Below are 22,730 nucleotides of genomic sequence, written 5' to 3' on the forward strand. Positions count from 1 at the left end.
TGTCATTAAAGGTTCGAATAGTTTGCTTATACATATTCCCCCTGCCACCCCCACGTATATGTAATAATGAAACTAGAGAAATGGAAAGACCTAAACTAGGGTGGGAGTCCGCTCTGTTAAGTCACTGACAAACGTTAAATTCAAGACTTATAATTAGCTGTTGAAGTCTATGAAGTACTGAAATAGAAAACTGTATTTTTAAAAAATTAATATTTAAGAACATTGAAAATTAAAGAAACTAATTAGCACTAATACTCCTTCTAGTTTAAAGGGGTTTTGTTTGTGGTTTGTTTTTTTTTTTAAATCACATTTAAATTATAGATAAATCCCCTAAATATATTTAATTTCATACCTTTCTTCCTTGGGTCTCTGTTTCAAACTTGGGCTGTTTTGTGTGCCTGAGCTCTGTGAATCCAATTTTGAGTTTCAATGTGTAGCTCAACATTCAACTCTACAAGCAACCTTATGCTAGCCCTTTTTACATTACTGTCATTTGCATGTTACTGCATATTATTTCTAAAACATGAATCAAATGTATATATTTTCCCACAGCCTCAGGTGCAGACATGAAGCATTGGCTGAATAGTCCAAATACCAACACTCGAATAAGAAGTCAAAAAAAATTGTTAGGGTAGTTCTCCTTTATACCAATACTGCAAACAAGTAGTTTTGTGTAATAATCAAATCCAGCTATTTGTTTTTGACTGTTTTTAACAATTTTTTACTATTTTTCCCCAACTATTTTGTATTATTTGAAGAAGGGTAAAGAGAGAAAAAGTAGCATCGTAAGTAAGCATAAGGGGAAAAAAATATTTATAAATAAGCCACTTGTCAGAGATGCTCCTTTTCTCCTGAATACACTCCTTTCAAAGTCTTACTTAACCCTCAGAAAGTTAAAGGAAGGACTAGTTAATGTTAATCAACCTTTGTGATGCAGTGATATTTCAGAAGGAAAAGCCAATTAAAAACACTACAGAAGTATTCTACAGGGACTATTTGGCCTATCCAGCTGTAAAGTACCCTGAATACCTAAGCTCACAACGTCCCTGAGTCCTGTGCAACAGACAGATTTCATCTGTTGCGTTCTATCAGTCGTACAAAGTTCATCTCCCTTTCTTAAGTGTGTGTTCCCTTTCACAACAGTTTCTCCATCTTCAGTTGATATTCATAGGCACTATGATAAAAAAAAGTTTAGAAGAGTCACTGGACAAAGTCACTGGAGAAAAAACTACTTCAAAGTTCACAACTCATCAGGTTATGAAGAGCTAATCATCTGTCTCTTCAATCTACAAAAAATTTGAAGCCAACTAGATTTTTAGGAAAAAAACCCCAACAAAAAAAACTCAAAGACTCTCAAGATTCTGTAATTAAATCTAACCAAAATAATTTTCATTTGCAATCTTTCAGAATTGGCTTTGACAACACAAGGCCACCAATAAGTTGAAAAATGACCAAAAAGAACACAGCACTGAATATGCAGACTCCTGAAACAAAAAATTAGATACATTTTGGGCCTCTAAAGGGTAAGCAGAACTGAAGAGTCATTTCAGGTTCAAGACAGTTGGTTCCTCCAACACAGCAAATATATTCATTAAGTATATGACACCTCCTTGAAGACAATGCTTTATGGGAAGATCATCCTCAGTAAAAAGAGTGAAAGACAACCAGACAAGAAATTTGATATGCATACGAAATACTAGATAAAGTCACCACACATGAGACTTTTATTCAGTGATTTCACTCAAATTAAAAACAAAACAAAACACCAACAAATCAAACAACACAAACCCCCCAAAATTGATGCAGAAAGGGCTGGTAAGTCAAAAAGATTCATTAAAAACACAGTAGCTCCTGGTTTTGGTAGATCTTCCTGCTTTGTAGTAGTATCAATTATTACTATTATAACAAAGGAGCACCTACAATTGGTAGGAAAATAAGAGCATTTGCTATAAAGCTTTAAGACATACAAAATGCTACCTAATGAAATGAATGTATGTATATATACACAGTAGAGACATTCACTTTAGTTCCATAGGTACAAGACCAAAAACTTTGCAAAGAGGCATCCTACAGGTGGACAATGAACCTTGAAAACCTGTTACTTGCAAGGCAGGAATAAGTTTTTTTTAAAACCGAGCCAGAACTTTCTATTATTTATATCAAATCACTCAAAACAGGTATTTAGGCAAGAATTCTGGACAGGAATGGAATGACATCAGGAACAGAAAAACCACTCTAAGGTGGTTTTAATAAATGACATGGAATTACTTCTGCCCTTTAGCTGAAGCCATGACTACTAAGACAACAGTCTTCATAAGCAATATTATGGAACACTGAATAATATAGAAAAAAATTATTAGAGGTTTTTCAGGTCTGCCGCTCATGGTCTTCTAATGAAGTTATTTCTGTGCAAATTAAATTTTGATCTTCAAAGAAACGACTCAACCTCTGGCCTTTGCTTCTCAGCACCAGATCAGCAGGTGCAGCAATACCAACATATAACTAAGTGTGATCAAAGGTCATCTTCAAAATAATCAGGATGACGATCACTTGAAACTCCTCCAGGCTAGCAATGTTAGAGAAAGAGGGGGAGAAGAACAAGTAACAGAAACGGTATGGGTCACCCTTGAGTTCCTACAGTTGGTATTTCTGTACTGCTTCTAGCAAACTTCTGGTTTTTTCTGGGTTTCAGGAAACCTCTCACTAGCTATTACAAACTGCCTTACTAGGTCAGGCAACCTACTCCACCTAGCCCTCACTCTCCAGGTGGGGGAAAAACTCCACTCCTAGTGTGAGAGCGCACACCAGCCTGGCCACTACCTGCAGCTCATTCCTCTCGTGCTCTTCCAGTAGCTACTGTCATTGGATTAGGGATCTCAGTTCATCCCTGCCCTACTCTAGCTTTAGTTTCTGGCCTTGGTTCTGTTAGCTGGGAAGTTGGCCAAAGCCTTTTTTGAGCCCAGTGACACTGTCCATCTCCACAGCCTCCTGTCACAGCAGTTCCTGATGTTCACAAACTGCTGTGCAAAAGCTGCCCCTTACCTGTTTTTCCCTTCTAAGAATTTTCAGCAAGCCCTGCCTAGTTCTAGTATTGTGAGATTCAGTAAATAACAACTCTCCCTTTACCTCATCCATCATATTGTGGCAAACCTCGATAAGGTTTTTCATAGCAACAAAATGACACTGTCTTGTCTTCAATACCTTTCCTGATGATGCCTTGCCTTTTGCTGGCTATTTTCTGTGCTGCTGCACATGGAAACAACGTTTTCAGAGAACTGTCAGTAAGAACACCAAAGACTTTTATTAATTCTTAACTACTGCTTTGACTAGCCCCTTTTTGCTGACCTGATGTGCTATTTTGTAAAATGAAAAACTGCCAGATGAAAAGTACATGGTTATATATTGGGTCTCCATGGCAAGGTCTTGGCAGCATCTGTGAGGAGAGGCCAGGGCCTGCACTGTGCCGGACACAGATGGTTCTAGTCGGTTCCAACAGACCCTGCACTGTGCAGGACACAGCGGAGCCCAGCAGCCATTTGGGCAGAACCTCTGGGAAAACACATTTAAGAAAGGGCAAAAAGTGCCAGATAGAGAGAGAAAAAGGGAACAAAAAGAATGAGAAAACAGCAGAGGGAAGCCCAACGGCAGAGGAAAATGGCAGAGAAAAACCATTAGGTACAGACTGGGGACACCCCACACCCATGCCCCTTGCACCACAGGGGCGGTGGTGGTCACAAGGGAATCTGGAGTGAAGCTGAGCCTAGGAAAGGGGGGAGGAAAGGTGAAGCTGTAATGCATCTTTTTGTTTCCACTACCTGAATTAATACTTAAATATTTATTTTAATAGGCAATGATTTTAGTTAATTTTCTCCAAGCAGAGTCTGTTTTGCCCATGATGGCAAGCAGTAAGCAATGACCATGTTCTTATTTCAACTCATGAGCTCTTCTTCCTGTTCTTCCCATTTTCTCCCTGTGCCATTGAGAGGGAAGCAAGCAAGCGAGCATCTGACAAGGAGCTTGGCTGTTAGCCACCATGGCAGCCAAGGAAGAAATAAACACCTACTCCCCTCAAACATGTACGTTTTTAGGGTGACCTTCTAAACAAACTGTTTCTTGAATATATTTACAGGTCACACAATTTATCTTTGGGAACATAGCATGTGTACCTTCAAAAAGTGTAGTATTTTCCCCAATACCTATGGTAAGAAGAGTATATTAAGAAAGTAAAAGCTTATTTTCAGTAATGTTTGGAATTCTTTCAATAGCCCTGAACACAGCAATCAAGAGGCCAGACATGCTGTGATCCCAGTTGCCATACGAACTTCAGTGTCGATTTTCAAGAGATATGAAACCACTTACTTTTCAAAAATTAAGAATTGTTTCCAAATTCTGGTCCATTATTTAGAAATCTTTATTTTACTAAAAATTTTGGTGCAATCACATGTACATTGTTAAACTGGATATAAGATGCTATTTTAAATCATATAAACAGAATTGATTGACTTGGATTATCCTTATTTTTCCTACTTCTTCAATAACAGCCAACCACAATGACAAAGCTACAGGATAGCTGTAAAAGGTCATGCAGCAAAATGTCACACATTACCAGCTACCTTCTGATGTCTTCCAATCTATGATGGATCAATGAAACAAGAATATCTATGCAAATTCTCTTGCATTTTTCTGCTATGTTTACACACCATCATTGTTACTAGAAGATACAGCAACAAGAATAAGCTTGTGTAGCTAAACTAACAAGATTTATTTGTACAGTTTATACTTCTGCCTCTTGTAAGTCACTTTGCTTAGCAGCTTGAGAGTGATCAACTCTCCCATATCTATCAAGGGAAAGAAGCATCTGCAAAGTTAGCTGCTGCTGGGAACACTCGCCACAGAGCTCAGCATCATGACTGCATAAGAAAATACTAAGTTACTGCAGGATATTCCAAGACTGCTCCTCACTCAATGTTTTATTCTGCAAGGATGCTGCTTTTTCATTGGCTTAGTTTGGAGGACAAGTAATATTACAAAAACACACAATACCACGCTATTTTTGTTAGATATAGTGCATGCAAAACAAATTTCCTTTCACTATTCTTTTTGAGGCCTGGACAGTCTTAGGAGCTACACGGATTAGGAAAAAAGAGCAAGATACAGGTATTTCTGGAGAGAGTTGCTTCTAATTGACAGACAGTGAAGTAATCGCCTGATTAGTTACCAGCAAGGTACACAGGAATTAAAGCACCCTGCTAAGTTACTACACTTCCACATGTAGAAGAAAGCAGAGCATAATCTGGAACTGTGCTATCAGTCAGGTGCCAGCTGAACCTACCTGGATGCCAGTCCTTAAACACTCAGTACCAAATGATTCAGTACCAGGGGTGCAATGGCTTGACCTTGGGCAGTAGCTAGACCCCCACCTAGCCCCTCTCTCACTCCCCCTCCTCAACAGGGGGGCAGAGAGAAATAAAATTAAAAAGGTCATCAAGATAAATACAGGGAGATCACTTACCAACTACCATCACAGGCAAAACAGACTCGGGAAAAATTAATTTATTGCAAATTAAAATAGATTTGGAAAATGAGAAAAATTAAAGCACCTTCCCACCCCACCTTTTCCCAGGCTCAACTTCACTCCCAACTCCTCTACCTCTCTCCCCCATCCCCAGGTGGCACAGCCAAGATTGGGAATAGGGGTTACAGTCAGTACAATTCCTCTCTACTCTTTCCTCCTCACACTTTTCCCCTGCTCCATCGTGGGTTCTCCACAGGCCGCAGCTCCTTCAGGAAATATCCAGCTGCTCCAACGTGGGGTCTTCCAGGGGCTGCAGTGTGAATATCTGCTCCAGAGGGGTCTCTTCCATGAGCTGCAGGGAAATACCTGCTCTGGTGCCTGGAGCACCTCCTCCCCCAGCTGCTCTGACCTTGTTTTTCACCCTGCTGTTTCTCACTCCTCTGCCTGTCCAGCATTTTTGCTCTTTCTTAAATATATTTTCACAGAGGCACCACAAACCTCACAGATGTGCTCCACTTTGGCCTGTTGCAGGTCTGTTGCAGAGCTGGCTGTGCCTAGCACAGGGCAGCCCCATACCTATTCTCATAGATGCCACCCCTGCAGCCCTCCCCAACTACCAAAACCTTCCATATACACAGGGCTATCAGGTCTGGAAGTGTCAGATCTGAATATTTTGGGAGCACTTCAGAGATGGCCCACAGATACTGGGGGAAAGTAAGAAGCTTTCTTAAATTAAGATAAAATAATCCAGACATCTTCAGTGGCAGAATCTTTTTTCAGTATTGAGCTAGCACTTAGCTTGGATCTGCTCAGTGCAAAAAAACCGCTTCTAGTGATCTGGAAAATAAAGCTTACTCTGTCCTCTCAAGTTCAAGAATCATTGCCATACTAAAGGAACAAGACTGTCTGTTTTATTATTTAGATCATTAATTTTAAAGACAACAACTGTAAATACAAAGCACCTGCCTAAACAGAAAATGAACCCAAAGTATTAATATTTAGGTCATTATCTGCTTCACAGGATTTGAATTAAAAAGATTTCAACTTTGAGGATCCATCAGAGCAATGTACAAATTTTAATTCCCTACTCTGCTCCTGCCACTTCATTTGGAAATTGTAACAGGAATTACAAATAGCAAATAAAAAAAAGAGTTGCATGACAATTTAAAAGACACTACTAAGAAGGGAACCATGGTATAGCTTTTACGAATCTCAAAACTGAAGAAGTATATTATGTTAGACACAGAATAATATATTTTTTAAAAATAATCCAATTAAAAAATTTCACAATTCCCTACTGTAAGCATGTAACACTTCAACATATCCAAGTTTTCTTCAGGAAAAGCACAGAAGTGAGGGGTAGGTAGAGTAATAATACATAGTCCCTGACAAGAGCTAATTGAAATAACTTTTCGTGAATCATTGCACCTAGAACACAATGCAAATAAAAAGAGCAGGCTGACTTTTTCCATATTGATCTTATTGCTTATGTTGCTACCACTAGAGTGGAAAGCTAAAATAGCTCAAAATTGATATGTTCATGGGAAACGAGAAACACGATACAACTTCCCTGGTAGATAAGATAAGATGGCTTGAAACCTTTCTCCAGCTGCATTTTTGATTCAATACTTCTTCTCATTTCAGTAGCTCTAAACTTCACAGCAAGACTAGTATCTTTAACATCTGCAAAGCACTCCAGCAAACATGGCAGTGTAAGTTCTGAGAATCTACACTATGTTACACAGTATACAAGTTTTACACAGTAAACTACGTATGCTGAGCAACTACTTTAGCCTCAGACGTTTTGCTGAAGACGCACAATTCTAAACTTGCTGTTTAGCCTCATTATAAGAAAAATTCAAATGATATAAAAAAAAGATTTAAATATCTCAATCTCTCTATACTTTAAGTTTTTCTTGGACAAAAGATCAATGGATTTTCAAATAGCTGAGGGTGGCAGCAGAACTTTCTTCCCGTCCCTGCCCCGTTCAGCCTCTGCCCTCCCTTTCATTCCTCAAAGGTTTATTTGAGCTCAGCAAGGACCAGAACCTGTCTTTGGGGACTTTGCTCCCTCATGGATATTTTAAACTAGTTATTCTTTATAACCAGCTGTTGAAGTAAGCAGCAACAGGCTATAGTGCTGATATCAGGAAAGTACTTTTTTATTGCCCTTGCAAAAGAAACATGCTTCAACCCAGCCAATTATAACCCTCTAAATTGTAATTCATCCATAGCAGAGGTACAAAGCACAACAGATATTTTCTCAGGATTTAATCGGCACAAGGTATTCGCTAAACCCAGGCATGAACTGGTTTATGCTGACCATGCAGAATAAAAGCAGGAATCCCACAATTTCTTAATGCTTCTGCTGTCAAAGAGAAAGGGTGCTTAAAATTTAATCTAGAATACGTTATATTTAGCAAGGTATATCCATATCAGAGTTGTTCCCCCCCCCGCCCCAAAGGATGTGTCATCTAGTTAAAGACTGCATCATTAAGCACATACATACAAAATCTGCTTTCATTCTGACCAATATATATTTTTTAAAAAACTTAATTCTGCAGTTCTACCTTCTTTTAACTTTTTTAGCATGGTACTTGACATACAGGTAAACTTTTCCCTTTGGTCTGCAGTATTATTGGATTAACATGGACTCTTGTATCTGTAAAAGACAAAAGCTGTTTTTGCCAGTGCTTTCAGTTGCACATGACAGTCACAACCCTTCCTGAAAACTGCTGCTAATCCAAATAAAGTTCAAAGTCCAAAACACTCTTGTGATTATATTGTTATCAGTTTTGGATAGCAATATTCCTTGAGGCAGAGAAATTATTTTTTTTTTGTAAATGATAGCAAGACAGATTTTATTTTTCTTTTTCTAGCTTTACTCTCAATTAATCATAATAGATCAGTGCAACTTTAAGGCATGAAATATGGACATTTCCTCCCAAATTAATCTTCTCCTTCCATCATCCTAACCACCCTGTATTTAAAGAATCAAAGTGTCCAAGAGCTGACACAGACGGAATGACCTTTGCTCTCTGAAATTCCAGTATCTGTCTCTTTTCTCAGAATGCTTTAACAGCCATTTCTTCAACAAAATCTTGAACCACTGTTACCTGTGACAGCCACAGGTGAGCTGGCTTTGATTCAGTATTCTAAAGCTGAGAAATTCCAATGCCACTTATTTAACACAGGCACTCAGAAATGAGAATATCTGCTAACACACAACATGAAAAATGTTTCTAGAAGAATGTGTGTGTGGGGGGGTTTGTTTCTTTTTTTTTTCCCCAGTTCTCTTATAACATTTTTCTTGGTGTTTAAAGGAAAATGTATGAGTTTTCTTTAAGTGTTAAGTTGACACAATGCCAATTCTCCTTCAACCATATTTTAATCACAGAGGACAATTTTTTTTTCTTATATACTGATTACTACTTTGGAAAGACAAAACATATAGACAGTTGACACATTCCCTTAAATATAAATATATGTCTAAGACATAATAAGGTAATAAATTACAGCAAAACACAGATAAGCAGATATAGAAGTTTACCTTGCTGAGTATTCTGTTCTTGAGTTCGATTCACAGTGAGGTCTAGAGGGCTATCCTGTTCTTCCTGAAGAGAGTTTTCCGTTTGGTTCATTTGGATACTTTTACATATCAGACTTGGTTCAAACGATGAACCATTTCTGTTCTCTTGAATTTTGCTACTTTTTGAAATGTACTCAATCGCAAACTGACGGATCATTTTTTTCATTAATTCCTGAGCAACTAGGGGAATGTTAGGATCACAGTTCTGAGGAAGATCTAGGAATAAAAAACCAACAACACAGGCAACAGATGTATTAAAAAAACCAAACTTAATTACAGTTCTTTAAATAAATACTTCCTACAAGCACAATAAATGTGTGTAATAAGTACATGTGCAATGAATACATTAATTCAGATGTCTAGTAAGTTTTTCTTATGAGCATTCCTAACTGGAGGTCACTTGGAAGAACACATTCAGCACACATCAGTAATTTTTACCTTACTCCTCTATCATAGCATGCAAGTAAAGCTATATGGGTAGATAAACAATGCGAGTATAGGAGTCAGAATCTGTACTTATTGTTGGTAAATAAGTTGAATTTTCATTTGCAGACTGTTCATTTTCAGTTTTGAAAATAAAGGATTTTGAACAAAAAACAGTGAAAGCTAAATAAAGCTATGAATTAATACATAAAGAAGTTACTTTCAAAGAACAACTATCATAAAAATTATTAATTTTAAAGTGCAGTTCTACAGATTAGCCCTTTTCATAACATAGAACAGTTGGACTTTTGAGAAGCTGATCTTAAAAAAAAAAAAAAGAAAATGTTTCACCTACATATTAGATTATAATCCCCATTGTAGATTCAGGATTGCAATGTCAAAACTGATATGATGCTACTTGAAATGTCCCATACAAACTGTAGTAATACAAACAATTGAATTTTACAATGAAGTAATAAGTTTTTATTGTAAAATCTTATAGGATTTTCAGGACATTTTCAAAGTGCTACGAATGAAAACATTTGGGAGAAAAGCTTTATTTCCTGTTATAAACTGTATGTACCCTATTTTTTGTTTGTGTATGCAACAGTCCCATGGAAATGTGTTTCATTTTAAAAACACAAAAATAAAAGAATCAAACATGAGATACCTATGACTTTAACATTATCTGTCAGCTAAAAAAAAGTTAAACCTCTTACTAACAAGCAAAGCTGAAACTATATTTGTGAATCACTGAAAAAGAATCCTAATATAAACACAAGTACCAGAAAGATCAGCAAAATAAAGATATGTAACTTAGCATAAATAACAATGTAATTAAGAAACACACTTAAAGCTGTGTTATTCATCAACGCAATACCACGCTGATGACTGCAATACTTCATTTCACAAGACAAGCGCAATCACCCATATTCAAAGATCTATGTTCTTCCTTAAAGTGGCAGCAATAGTACTCATTTCACTATCCCACTCTTCCTTCTTTCTTTATACACACAAACTCTACACACACACCCCCCGCAAAAATATCCTTTTCAATGTTTTAACCACTGCCCATCCTTGAGTTCCTAGGTAATGAGTAAAACAGATTTCATCAAGGGATAGGGATTTAAAGATTTAAAGTAAGTGTGAATGGGATACAGAATTAGCTTTTAGGACAGAACTGATTGCCTGAAAGAAATGCCAAAGGACATGGTGGCAGGTACTGGGATACTTAAATTAGTCTGAAACAGGCAAGACACATGATAAATTGAGATTTGTTTTCATGGAAGTGGAGAAACTGAAAGGACTGGATCAGGTAGATGTTTGCATGCAAAGTGTAAGTTTCCTAACAGGTAGGTTTGGGAGGATCACACAGTATATTTGCTCAAGCATTTTATGCCAGTGAAGCTTCATCCATCTACTAGCAAGAAAGTGACCACAGAGACAGATCAAACAATGCTGCTCAAGTTTAGGTTGAATGCACAGAAGATTTTTTTGTTTTGTTTTGTTTCAGGTTTATTCAAAACATATTCCATTTTCAAAATTCATTTTCACCAGAGTATTGCAAGGAATTACAAACGTGCACATAGGCGATCTGCTGTCTAAAGCATATAAGAGGGTAGCTGACTGTTCAGATGCTTCTTGTCAATACCTTTTGGTTGGCCTTTCAGTAATGCTTTATGAGATAAGGTGAAGCTCCAACATTTTCAAAGACTGAGTATATGCTAGACCATCTTGGCTTCAAGAGACCTTATCCAAGGCATGACAAAACAAGTCTGCTTATGCTTGAAGCTCTATCTTCTGACAATCTTTCAATCAGATCTCTACCAAAATTTCTAAAATTGATAGGATTTTCTAGAGGAGAAGTATGAGGTGAAATTCTAAATGATGGAGGGTACCTAAAAAGAAAAAGATCTCTCCCCATCATGTAACACCCAGGGCACAGGTATTCTTTGTTTATTGGTATTTCCCGATTCCTAAATAATTAATCAAACAAATGTTCAACTGGAATTTTATCATCCTAGAGACACACTTACAAGGAAAGAAAAAATTCAACAAAAGATATTGAAGCAGTACGGTAACAGGTGTAAAAATGCTGATGTATATGCAAAAAATAACAAAAGAACAAGCTTTAAAAAAAAAACTACCAGAAAAAAACAACCAAAGCAAACCCAAACACAAGCAAACAAAAATCTGAGGGCCAGTAATCAAGAAAAACATACAAAATGAAATATACAAATCATCATCAACACTGAATAGTCTACCAGATATCTGGTCTGGAACAAACCTGCTTATATAGAGCAATTAGTTTGTCGCATGCACCCAAGAAAAAATTCTTGGAAGATTTTTGGAGAACAGGTGATCATCAGTGCAAATGGGAAAACCAGTTATTTTACATCCTGGTATGATCTGTGCCTTTAAAAAGCAAAAGAGCACAGGGGATACCTACCATTAGCTGGAAAACACAACAGCCTGGAATAAATTTCTGCTTATTAGTCACCATCCCCAGCATCAATTATTACAAAACTGCAAGACAAAACTCCTTCAGAACTGCCAAGTCTCTATTGCCTTTCTATTCCATTTTAGACTATTCACACTGGTAATATCCAAGCATGAATTGCTTTTAGACACTTGCAGGAGAACCCTGCTTTTCCATTAGAAGCAAAGTCATCTTTTGACCTAGTTGGAATAATAAAGGTGTATTTTTTTTTGCTCTTATACTATTTTCTTCAGTATTAGTTTTAATTTTTTTCTAATAATTTCCAAATACTCCCTACAGAAGAATAAATGCAGCAAAATTTCTCATGTATTCAACTGCTACAGCTACTGGCAGTTTACAGATTTTAAGTTAATTTACTCTAAAAAGGTAATACTGGGGCATGGGGGGAAATGGTATCTCAGAGCATATAATCTGGAAGATGGGCTCCAGGGGTACATCTGAAGTGCTCTTGCTGCTAACGCATATTCAATCTACAGGGCTAGACCACAGTTAGTCTACGCTTAACTGCCATAAACGCAAATAGTGTCGCTATCATCTTCAGTATCGACCGTTCTATTGTGTAAGTCATTAAATCATCGTTCATGTTGGAAGGACCTTGGGAGGTCGCTAGCAAAACTGCCTGCTCAAAGCAGGGTCAACTATGAGATCAAATCAGGTTGCTCTCTGTTTTATCCAGTTACGTGTTGAATACTACCATGGATGGAGACTGTACAACCTCTCTGGTTAGCCTGTTCCATTGCTTGCCCGTCCTCTTTTTTCCTTACATAAAAAAGAACCTCCCGTTTCAATTTGTCTGTAATCTTTCATTGTCCTGCTATGCACCGCTGTAAAGAGTTTGACACTCTTCTCAGTAACCTCCTCAGAGGTACTGGAAAGCTGCTCTTGATCCATTCCTATTAATGCTGCTTTGCTTTCTAATGGAGAATGAAGCTGTGGATGCATAACTTGTATTATGAGGAAGAAGTAATTTACAGTATTTTGAAGTTAGAAATAATTTCCCACCATTCTCCAAATGATATAGAACAGAAATGAGAGAGATGTTAGATATTCCAAGGAAAGAAGAAAAAGTTATATGGTTTCATATACTATTTTCTTTTTACACATTGTAGATTTTTGAAATAAAATAGACTTTTAAGGGTAAATGCAACTTTTACATAATGTTTTATCAATATAAGACTCCTGAGTGATCAGAATAGGGTACACGCACTTGAAGTGTATTATATAAAGTCTAATTACTTACATTCAATGACTGTAAGTCTGTATTATTATACAAGTATGTGATAAAAACATGTAGAGACCTGTAATTTTAAGTTCACAGTGGTAAAGTTTCACTACACATGGGAAATTTGTAATTAGTCATATAAAATTTTTAAACGCAATTTAATGTATTTTGGGGTAAGAAAAGTATTAGGTCTCTGAGCTTAGTATCACTAGCAAATATTTCTTAATTATTATCAGCAGATGGCACCAGATATACTTCGTATGACCTAAAAAGTTTTTATTCTAAGATGTTTTATTAGAAGTCATGATTATAGCTATTTACAAAGTTTTAAATCTACATGTCTACCTCTGTTTAAACTTCTATTTTTCACATAGTTGATTTAAAACACAAGGCAGCTGTATTTACTCCATATGTACATACATATGTCTGTACGTACATACATACTACTTCAAACCCAGCAGAACAGCCTCTAAGGATTTGGAGTAAAAGGTAGATCTGATGTTCCTCTAGTTTCTCTCAGATCACTGTAGACCTCCTCATATTATTAGGATAAGAGAAGGATGACACATTTATATGATATATTCTGGTATTTTCTGCTTGTGATTTTCAAGATTACAGTCAGAATGCAAGAGAAGGCAGTAATAAAGATGATGTGTAATTAGGACTAATTGCAATGATTTATTTTAATTCAAAGCTCACATTTAGCATTAAGACTTCCTCAGTTTATGTACTGCACCACCTTGTAACTATTCAAATCCATATTCTTAACTGTTCTATACATTAACACTATGTGTGATTATTAGACTGCAATGCACAAAGCAATGACCGATTTAACTGATAGTTCAGACTTACACGTGTATTGGGCAGGACAATGGACAAGGAGTTAAAAGCTCCCAAAATAGTGCTCCACAATAGTATTCTATTTCTTGAAAAACAGTAATTTTTCATTAAAAAGTCAAAATAGTGACTTAATTCCTCTTCTGATACAATACCAAAAGGCAGTGGAAATCAGCAGGGAATCACAACCCCCCTTGTACCTTACAATCCTGTTGTGCGAGTAGCAGAACTAACACCACCTTGTTGCTTATCAGCATGTTTCCTGTATTCACTCCAGCTCTCCGCTTTTCACAAAAAAACCACATTTTCTAGAATGCCCCCACCTCAACAGCCACCAAACTGTCCCAGCAATACTCTTGGCTCTACCAGTAAACTTGTGCAGCTCACTGTCAGATCACCAGCAAGTTAAAAACAGAATACAGCGATGTATTCTGAGCCATGTATCATGATTAGTTTAAACTTGACTGATCAACAAACAGAAGGAATAAGGGCCAAGTTCACTCTTTTCTGTTCTTGTAAACATTCAATGTTTTTCCTTCCTCTACTCAGAGGATAACTTTCATTATACAGTCTATATACAGTCATATGTCTAAGGATTTTCTTAAACGTAGTTGAAAATGATCAAGAAATTCAGAAGTCAGTGAAGATGGTAACACTGGAAGGCAGGCAGTCAACAAAAAATATGTTTTACTTCCTTCAGAAAGCAGCTGAAATCCTGCTAAACATGCTTTCCTGATGAACTTGAAGAAGGATAGCAAGGATGTCGTAAAAGTTTACTGCACAAGCTATGACAGTTCTCAGTTCTTACAGAAAGCCTCTGAGATTTTGAAAGGACAAGTTAGATTTCTTAAAATTATTAATAAAAAAGAACTGCAGGTATTGGATCAAGTAGTGTGTACATCTCAAAACTACACCTCAAAGTAACACTTTTTTTGTAGTCCGAGATTATGTGTGCAAGATTACATTTTCATAGATTTGCCAAATTATATACACACTGTCCAAGCAGCATAACCAGCTCGTGACATCTATTTATCTCTGAGATATAACTAAGCAAAGAACAGGAGAACTCAGAGTTAAATTCAGGTATACAGTATGGTGTAAGAAAGCCAAAGTTATAAATGGAAATATTTTAGAATACGAGACAGATACCTAGAAACAAGGAAGAACTTAAAAAAGCTTACAAGGAAATTATTTTGGTATGGAAAACATGGCACTGAAGATACTTGACAGAGCTGCCCAGAGAATCTGGAAAGATTCAAGTCATCCTGACCATTTTCTCCCTCTAATTTTGTGCCTTAATTCCTTAATTTCTACAAAAGCTTTTCAAGTTTCTATCTTCTCCTGGTGGATCATGTCCTGAAGATAGAACCTGATTCACAACCATGAATGTATTTAAATGGCCTTTTTTTTGTTTTTGTTTAAAGTGGTCAAATTAATATTGCATAGGAAAAAAAGCTTCCCAGAACATACAGTGTGGATCACTAGAAACCCAGAAAGTTAATAATCCATTACCAAAATGTCTGATCAAGCTCTTAAACAACTATGGTTCTGCCACGTAATGATGATCACGTATGCCACATTCTATAACATTCATAGTTTAAAAAAAAAAAAAGATTACTAATAGGTATTTTTTAAAGCACATCATGGCTTTTCCTCGTAAGTGCTTCTTTCACTAAAGAAAACGGATGTATTTTAATGTTATCTAAGTGGAAAAGTATCACAGTCTACTCTGCTTAAAACACCAAATGGGTAAAGAGAGAGAGATGTCATACTCAGGAAGAAAGCATCTGTGTTTCAGATATATTGTTTAACAGAAACAATCAATGTTTGATGACAAAAATTACTTTGGCTTTACTGAGGTATCTGCCGAGGATAGGACTTTCCTACAGACAACTACCTACCAAACTGGTCTTTCACTAACACATAGTGAAGATAGGTTCCTAATAGGAAGACTTTAGTTATAGCCTCTCAAGAGTTTACCCATCTTGGCAGTAATTCTATCATCCTCTTAAAAGGAAAGAGGAATTATCTTTGAGATTCTACAAACAAATCCTCATCTATGAATGTCTGAAGGTTGTATGCTGTAGACAATCATATAACATGGCTGCATGTTTAGAGGTCTTCTGAACTAGTTTCCCCGGTGTCAAAAACAACCCCCAAAACACAAACCCCTGAAGCACTCTGCAAATTAAAAACCCCAGCCATACGCTAACTTGTTCTAAAATAAAAGGATAAGACCAATAAACGCAACTCTTAAATTTGCTCACTAGTCTTAGAAGTTGTTCACAGAAGCCCTAAATGAAACTGTGCTAGTTATGATAGTAAGAGACAGTATATGATCTTGGGGAGTCTGCAACCAAAACAAGTGTTACTTCCATTTTAAAGACAGCCAACCAAGAATTCTACTTTTTTTTTTTTTAACAATGCAAGGGCATCTGTTTTAGTACCAGGTATAAGAACTGTTCCTTAGCTAAACAATTACTTGAAATTTTTTTATTCCTTTTTTTCCTAAGCTGATAACTAATCTCAAAAACCTACAAAAAATTCAGAAAACAGACTTGGGATTTTCCTAGTAAAACTCTTCATCTTCTTCCTACAAAGCCAAGACAATTACTTAAATATCTCAAATTGGTTTCACATGCCCTTTGCAGATACAAAAATTTTTTTCCTTTTCACTTCCCATAATTTGAACAACTTAAGAGACTTTGCCGGAACTTGAACTGAAGCAATATTCTTAGACAACTCTTCAGCAAAGTACCTCTTACCCAAGAATACACAAGTCCTTCAGAGAATCACAAAAACAAATCGGAAAAGACTTTGGTTTTGTTTTTCAATAGAAAAAACCTTTTTAACCTAGCATTAGTGATCTGGCAGATCAGAAAAACCTAAGGAAGAAGCTAAAAGACAAATGCTCTTTGTGAAAAACTTCACAGAAGTCCCTCACTCCAGTAAGGTGAGGTCATGCCAAGTTTCACCTCTCCCACGATAAAAGTTCCTCTCAAGGAGTACAGCATCTCCAGCAGAAGCATAGAGCAGGCAGACGTTGAAAAACACTACAGATCAAGACCAAGAAAAGATCTGAGAAAGTAGAAATTTGAAGGAATTAAAATACCTGCCTAGGGAGATGCCATGCAACTGTTTCTGTGATGAAAATATAGTAAGAAATTCAGAAATAATGAGGTGGCAACTTCACTGGACATTGTATTTCAAATGGAAAATAGTTGGTTTTAAAGAAAGCCAAGGATCAAAGACTGACTCAAAATGCTGTTGCACCCCATTTAAAGGTCTTTAAAGCCCTAAGCAAAACGTAGACTGAACAGACAGATGCCCCGTACAGAAAAAGATTCCACCCACCCCAGGTTCAAGGGCGTAGTAATCTCTCCCTGCTACAGCAAGGTAAAGGGGAGAAAATTAACTTTCTTTTTTTTCCTCCCACCTATGTGAAAGAAGAGAATATGTCTGACTCCCTAATTCTTTGTTAGAGCAAGAGAGGGCTAAGGCTGTCACCCTAGTCATACTCAGCTATTTTGACATCCAAGTACACCTACTAAACCCAAGAAAAGCCTGGGAAAGTTGTAGTTACTGAGTAAAGCTGCATTCACATTCCTTACACAGAAATTTAAGGAAGAAAATGAGTATTTTTGCTGCTGTTGACAGTGACTAGTTAAGTAACTTACATGAACCAAGCTGACCTGTCAGTCACTCACGTTAACTGCTATAACTTGCTGAGCACCAAAGAATAAGGATAGTCAAAGAATTAATGAGTTACTAAATACTATATTTTGACAAGAAGTTTCAACCTCTGACTTGGATGTATTTGAAGTAGCAGCTTTTGTGCAAGAAGATCCCAAATCCCATTTTGTAATCTGTAAAACACATTCTCTCACCTAAAACAGTCTTCCTGCTGAAAACTAGAAGTGAAAGTTTTGGAACAGAAAATGTTTAAGTGCTTAAAATTCCAGAGAATGGCACCTGAAGTTAGCATGAAAACAAAGTAGCAGCTCATGGTAAAAAAAGCCAATAAAATATAATGAACAGGGATTCAAGAGAATAACACACAATGCAATAAGACTAACAGCATGTCAAGTAGGAAGAGTAGTGCATCATTTGGTGATACAAGTAAGCAAAGAAAAAGATTAAGGAAAACCAAAGAAATAAAGAAGAGAAACAGCATTCAGTAGATAAATAAAAACTACTTAAGAATCAAAATCAACCCTAAATAATTTGATTCTTCTAGATTTGTGTCATATCTCTTAATATAAAATACATACTTTCATTACCTTTCTTTCGAAAGAGTGCATTTAGATAGTTTTCTGCTTGGCATTCAATCTTATCAGTGTTGGACTGGCCCTGAGATGACAGTTCCTCTGTAGGCGTTGACTGTGAAGAACCGATAACTGATGCACGATCCTAGAAGACATATGAAGATTATAACATCTTTCAGAAGTTAGTCTACTGGTAGTACAATATACAATTAAATTACTGACCTATCAAAAGAACCACTAAAAGATATTTACTATAAAGCCAAACCACCTCACTCCCTTCTCATAGCCAGACTATCTTGAGTCAAAGTGCAGTATCAGTTCTCTGATTCTTACTTTCATACAAAAAATTGGGTGTTGGGGAATCATGCTTGATATCATGTTCATACTTACACTGACTGTTTCTTTGTGTAAATTACAAAAGGAACATTTCTCATCCATAGACCAGTCAGTTAGCTCTTCTGGCTCACAGTCTTAAAAGAAGAAAAAAAGCTAGATATTTTAAACAAGTAAAAATGGATTTTGAGAACAAAATACACATCCTACAATTCTTTTAAATAAATTCCATCATAATCTAATATGCATTTATTGGTACAATGTAGTCAGTAGTATTCAATTCTTCAGATATTTCCATTGTGTTGTCTGGCTCACATGGCTCAACTTTCAAATAGTAGAGGGCACCTTTCTTAAATGGAAAGGTAAACTCATACGTTTCAGTTGATTACCTGTCACAGTTACTGGAGGCATCTGAATACTTTAAATAAAGCTCTGAATTCCAGTCATCATTCCTTTTAACAAAAGCATGCAAACTTGTAGTAAACTAAGCTAGGAATTCGGATATGGACTCCTTGCCGTTTGAGCTACATGTGTTGTACTTAAAATATTTTAATTTATTTGATACCATCACTATAGGTAAACCAAAACCCTACACTCACTTGTAGCACTTTATTTAGAAGACTTTAAAGTAACTTTATATGTTTTATCAGAAGATGTACTTTGGTCTTGAGGGAACATAGGACTTAAACAGATCATCTATATCAAGTCCAGTCTTCTACTGAATGGAGACAGACCATCTATTTTCTTCAAACAAGTTATTAAGCTCCCTTTCAAAAGTTAAGAGTTTTCCACCACATACTCTTCTCTTCCTGAATGACCAATTGCTTTAAAGCTTTTCCTAAAGCAACTGTGCTAATAGGTAAAATTAACCTTCTAATTTCTTGTTTAAATTTAGTCATGGCAAGTTATTCCAGTTTGCTTTTGTGGCAACATTAGTCTTATACCCATGACACTAACTGTTTAGGTATTTAGCACCTTGATGTATTTACAGAGAATATCATTATCCCCCCTTTACACTTCATTTTGCTAGGCTAATCTAGTCCACCCAGTTTTCTCTCATGAGATTCAACCTCATCTTTTCTGCACCTTTCTCACTTGAACACCTGTTTCCTGAACACAGGTGATCAAGATCTCAAGATGATGCCTTTCTTTTACCACCAGACTTCCTTAAACTGTAGACAGTACTTTTCAACCAGTATCCTAGTCATGCATGAGTTTATCACAGTTGCAACATTTTGGCAGGTGAATACAAACCTGATTAACTACAATATCAAAGTGCTCTCCATCCCATTCATTTCCAGTTCATGAGCTTAAGAACCTACACAACTTTTTTCCCTCCTTATTAATTAGCAAATATGTTTCCTTCTTTTCTCCATACCACTAAATTACATTCACAGTTCTGTTAGGGAGGTTCTTGAGATTATCTGCTTTCAATAACACACTGTGGTCTGTTGACCTTGGCTGGCTGCCAACACCCACCCAGTTGCTCTCTCCCTCCCCCTCCTCAACAGGGCAGGGGGAGAAAATAAGATGGAGAAAACTTGTGGGTCAAGATAAAGACAGGGAGATCACTTACCAATTACTGGCACAAGCAAGCCAGACTCAACTTGGGGAAAGTTAATTTCATTTATTGTCAATAAAAATAGATTTGCATAAAGAGAAAGGCAAAACTAAAATCACCTTACCACCCCTTCTTCCCAGGCTTCAACTTCACTCCTTCATTCCTGACTCTTCTACCTCCTCCCCCATCCCAAACAGCACAAGGAGGATGGAGAACAGGGGCTGTCCTCAGTTCATATCAGTTGTTCTCTGCCACTCCTTCCTCCTCACATTTTTCCCCTGCTCCAGCATGGGGTCCTTCCCACAGGCTACAGCTGCAGCTCTTCATGACCTGCTCTAGCATGTGTCTTTTCCACAGGGCACAGCACTTCAGGAAGAGATCACTCCACAGGCCCACAGTTCCTGCCAGAAAACCTGCTCCTGCATGGGCTCCTCTGTGAGCCACAATTCCTGCCAGGAGCCTGCTCCAGCATGGGCTCTCCATGGACTGTAGCTTCCTTCAGGGCACCTCCACCTGCTCCAGTGTGGGGTCCTCCATGAGCTGCAGTGTGGATATCTGTTCCGACATGGTCCTCCACAGGCTGCAGGTTCTACCTGCTTCACCATGGTCCTCTCCATAGGCTGCAGGGGAATCTCTGCTCCAGTGCCCAGAGTGCCTTCTCTCCCCCCCTCTTCCTTCTCTGACCTTGCTGTTTGCAGGGTTGTTTCCCGCTCTCCTCCCCCACCTCCTCAAACTGCTAAGCATTTACTCTTTCTTAAATGTATTATCACAGAGGCAGCATCAGAAATAAAATGAATGTGAAAAAATTAGGTTTTTAAGTTCACTGCGAACGTAACCCAAGTAACTTTATTTTTAATTAAATCTAGTTTACTCAGCTCCAAAATGCTAATTTAGAACAGAACTCTGTATTAACAACATGTTATATGCTTCCAGGGATGCAAACCAGCACTTTTGACAAGTTGGACAGCTGATGATCAAAAACAGACATGGGATTTTTCTTGACTGGACAGTAACAAAAGATAATGAGTTATTTTTGCTGAATTAATCAGACTGTCCCAGCCTGTTAGAGCTATTCCTTTAAGATGTCCACAGATGAAAAAACCCACACTATTCTTTCATAACAAGTTCATGTTTTCATACTTTTCCTTGCAACCACAATAAATCTACTTATGAATGTTGGGATTCTGCACATAACTCCAAGACAGGTTTTATATTTTCAGAGAAATTCTTCTGCCTTGGAATCCTGAAATTCCACTGTTAAAAGTCTAACTAGAGAGCAATCCCTGTGTGTCACCAAAAAAGCAAACCTTGAGAAACATCAGCTCTACATAACACTAAATTTATTCAAAGAAGCATAAACCATATACAACATAACACATTAAGTATGCCAGTGAGCTAAGCAAAACTGCCATCAGATAGCAGATATATACCAGATACATCAAATGCCAGGCATCCAACGGTCTCAGGCCACCACCACAGGAAACATACTGAGACCAGTATTAGTTTTTAACTACAGACAGACAACCATACTCTCAAGAAAGATCAGAGGCACAGATGGCACTTTAAGCAGAACAAACTTTCTTTTAGCTGCATTCAATTTAGGATCATGATCATCTCCCCTCCCCATTTTATCTTGTTTGGGGTCAGCTGATGAAAGATTTGCTGACAACCTACAACACTAGCCAGCGCATGAGAAAAAGTTAAGACTGTGCAAAGAGCATTTTAACACTAAGCATGGTACAGATTATTACTTGAAACCAAAGTCATTTAGTACAAAGCTGTTAAACCTATTTCCATTTTTAAGAATAAAATGGTGAACTTTGACAAAAACTACTACCTTTTTTCATTTCTTAAGCCATTCAAATCTTTGTTTCCCCAAACCAGTTTTCCCCAGAGAGTCATGCCAAATTAAATTAATACAGACATCTGTAGTACTGAACAGATGCCATGTTTACCTCTTAAAATGTGAAATAATTGTCTAGGAAATTTAAATATGAGCCAGCTTAAAAAATTCAACCCTTACTTTCCAATACATTCTGCATTATTATAATGTCCCAATAAATTTTCCAGCTATTTGTCACAATTCTGAACAAATCATCCCCTTCCTTTTTATATGGCACTACTGCTTCCTAACAAGTACATTAGAATACCTGAGGTGTTTATCAAGTTCCTTCATCTTTTTAATTTCATAAAAACTTCAGTGATATTAGATATTCATGTTTGTAATATAATTTTCCACTCAATTACTTTATAGATGAATAAATATTCCAGGACAACCTAAGGAAAAATAAAACACACACTCAAATAAACCTTTCATCCTGCATAGAGAGGCTTTTTTGCTGGCAGAGAAAGAATGGTAAGAGAGCTGCTTCTCTCCCACAAGACACTGTTTTGCCTCTGTCCATAAGAGAATAGAACCCCAGCACATAATCCCTAAAAAGAAAATACACACATACCAGATGATTAGAGGAAAAGCAGTTTAGCT

At 37.1% G+C, this 22,730-nt stretch overlaps 1 protein-coding gene across 12 annotated transcripts in view; it reads right to left on the reverse strand.

Annotated features, from left to right (window-relative positions):
* LCORL (ligand dependent nuclear receptor corepressor like) overlaps positions 1 to 22,730 on the reverse strand; it is an 87,674-nt gene that overhangs the window by 32,552 nt on the left and 32,392 nt on the right. For 6 of the 12 annotated variants that reach the window (XM_075499836.1, XM_075499826.1, XM_075499830.1 and 3 more), the window contains 3 exons: positions 18,742 to 18,821; positions 18,367 to 18,496; positions 9,066 to 9,320 (listed from right to left, as the gene is read on the reverse strand). In XM_075499836.1, the coding sequence (XP_075355951.1) occupies positions 9,066 to 9,320; positions 18,367 to 18,496; positions 18,742 to 18,821 (465 nt within the window). Of the gene's footprint in view, positions 1 to 9,065; positions 9,321 to 18,357; positions 18,497 to 18,741; positions 18,822 to 22,395; positions 22,492 to 22,730 lie in introns of those variants that run through there. The other 6 variants (XM_075499827.1, XM_075499829.1, XM_075499825.1 and 3 more) reach the window with 2 other exon arrangements.

The sequence above is a fragment of the Mycteria americana genome, chromosome 4 (genome assembly GCF_035582795.1).
Source record: "Mycteria americana isolate JAX WOST 10 ecotype Jacksonville Zoo and Gardens chromosome 4, USCA_MyAme_1.0, whole genome shotgun sequence".
NCBI classification, from domain to species: domain Eukaryota; kingdom Metazoa; phylum Chordata; class Aves; order Ciconiiformes; family Ciconiidae; genus Mycteria; species Mycteria americana.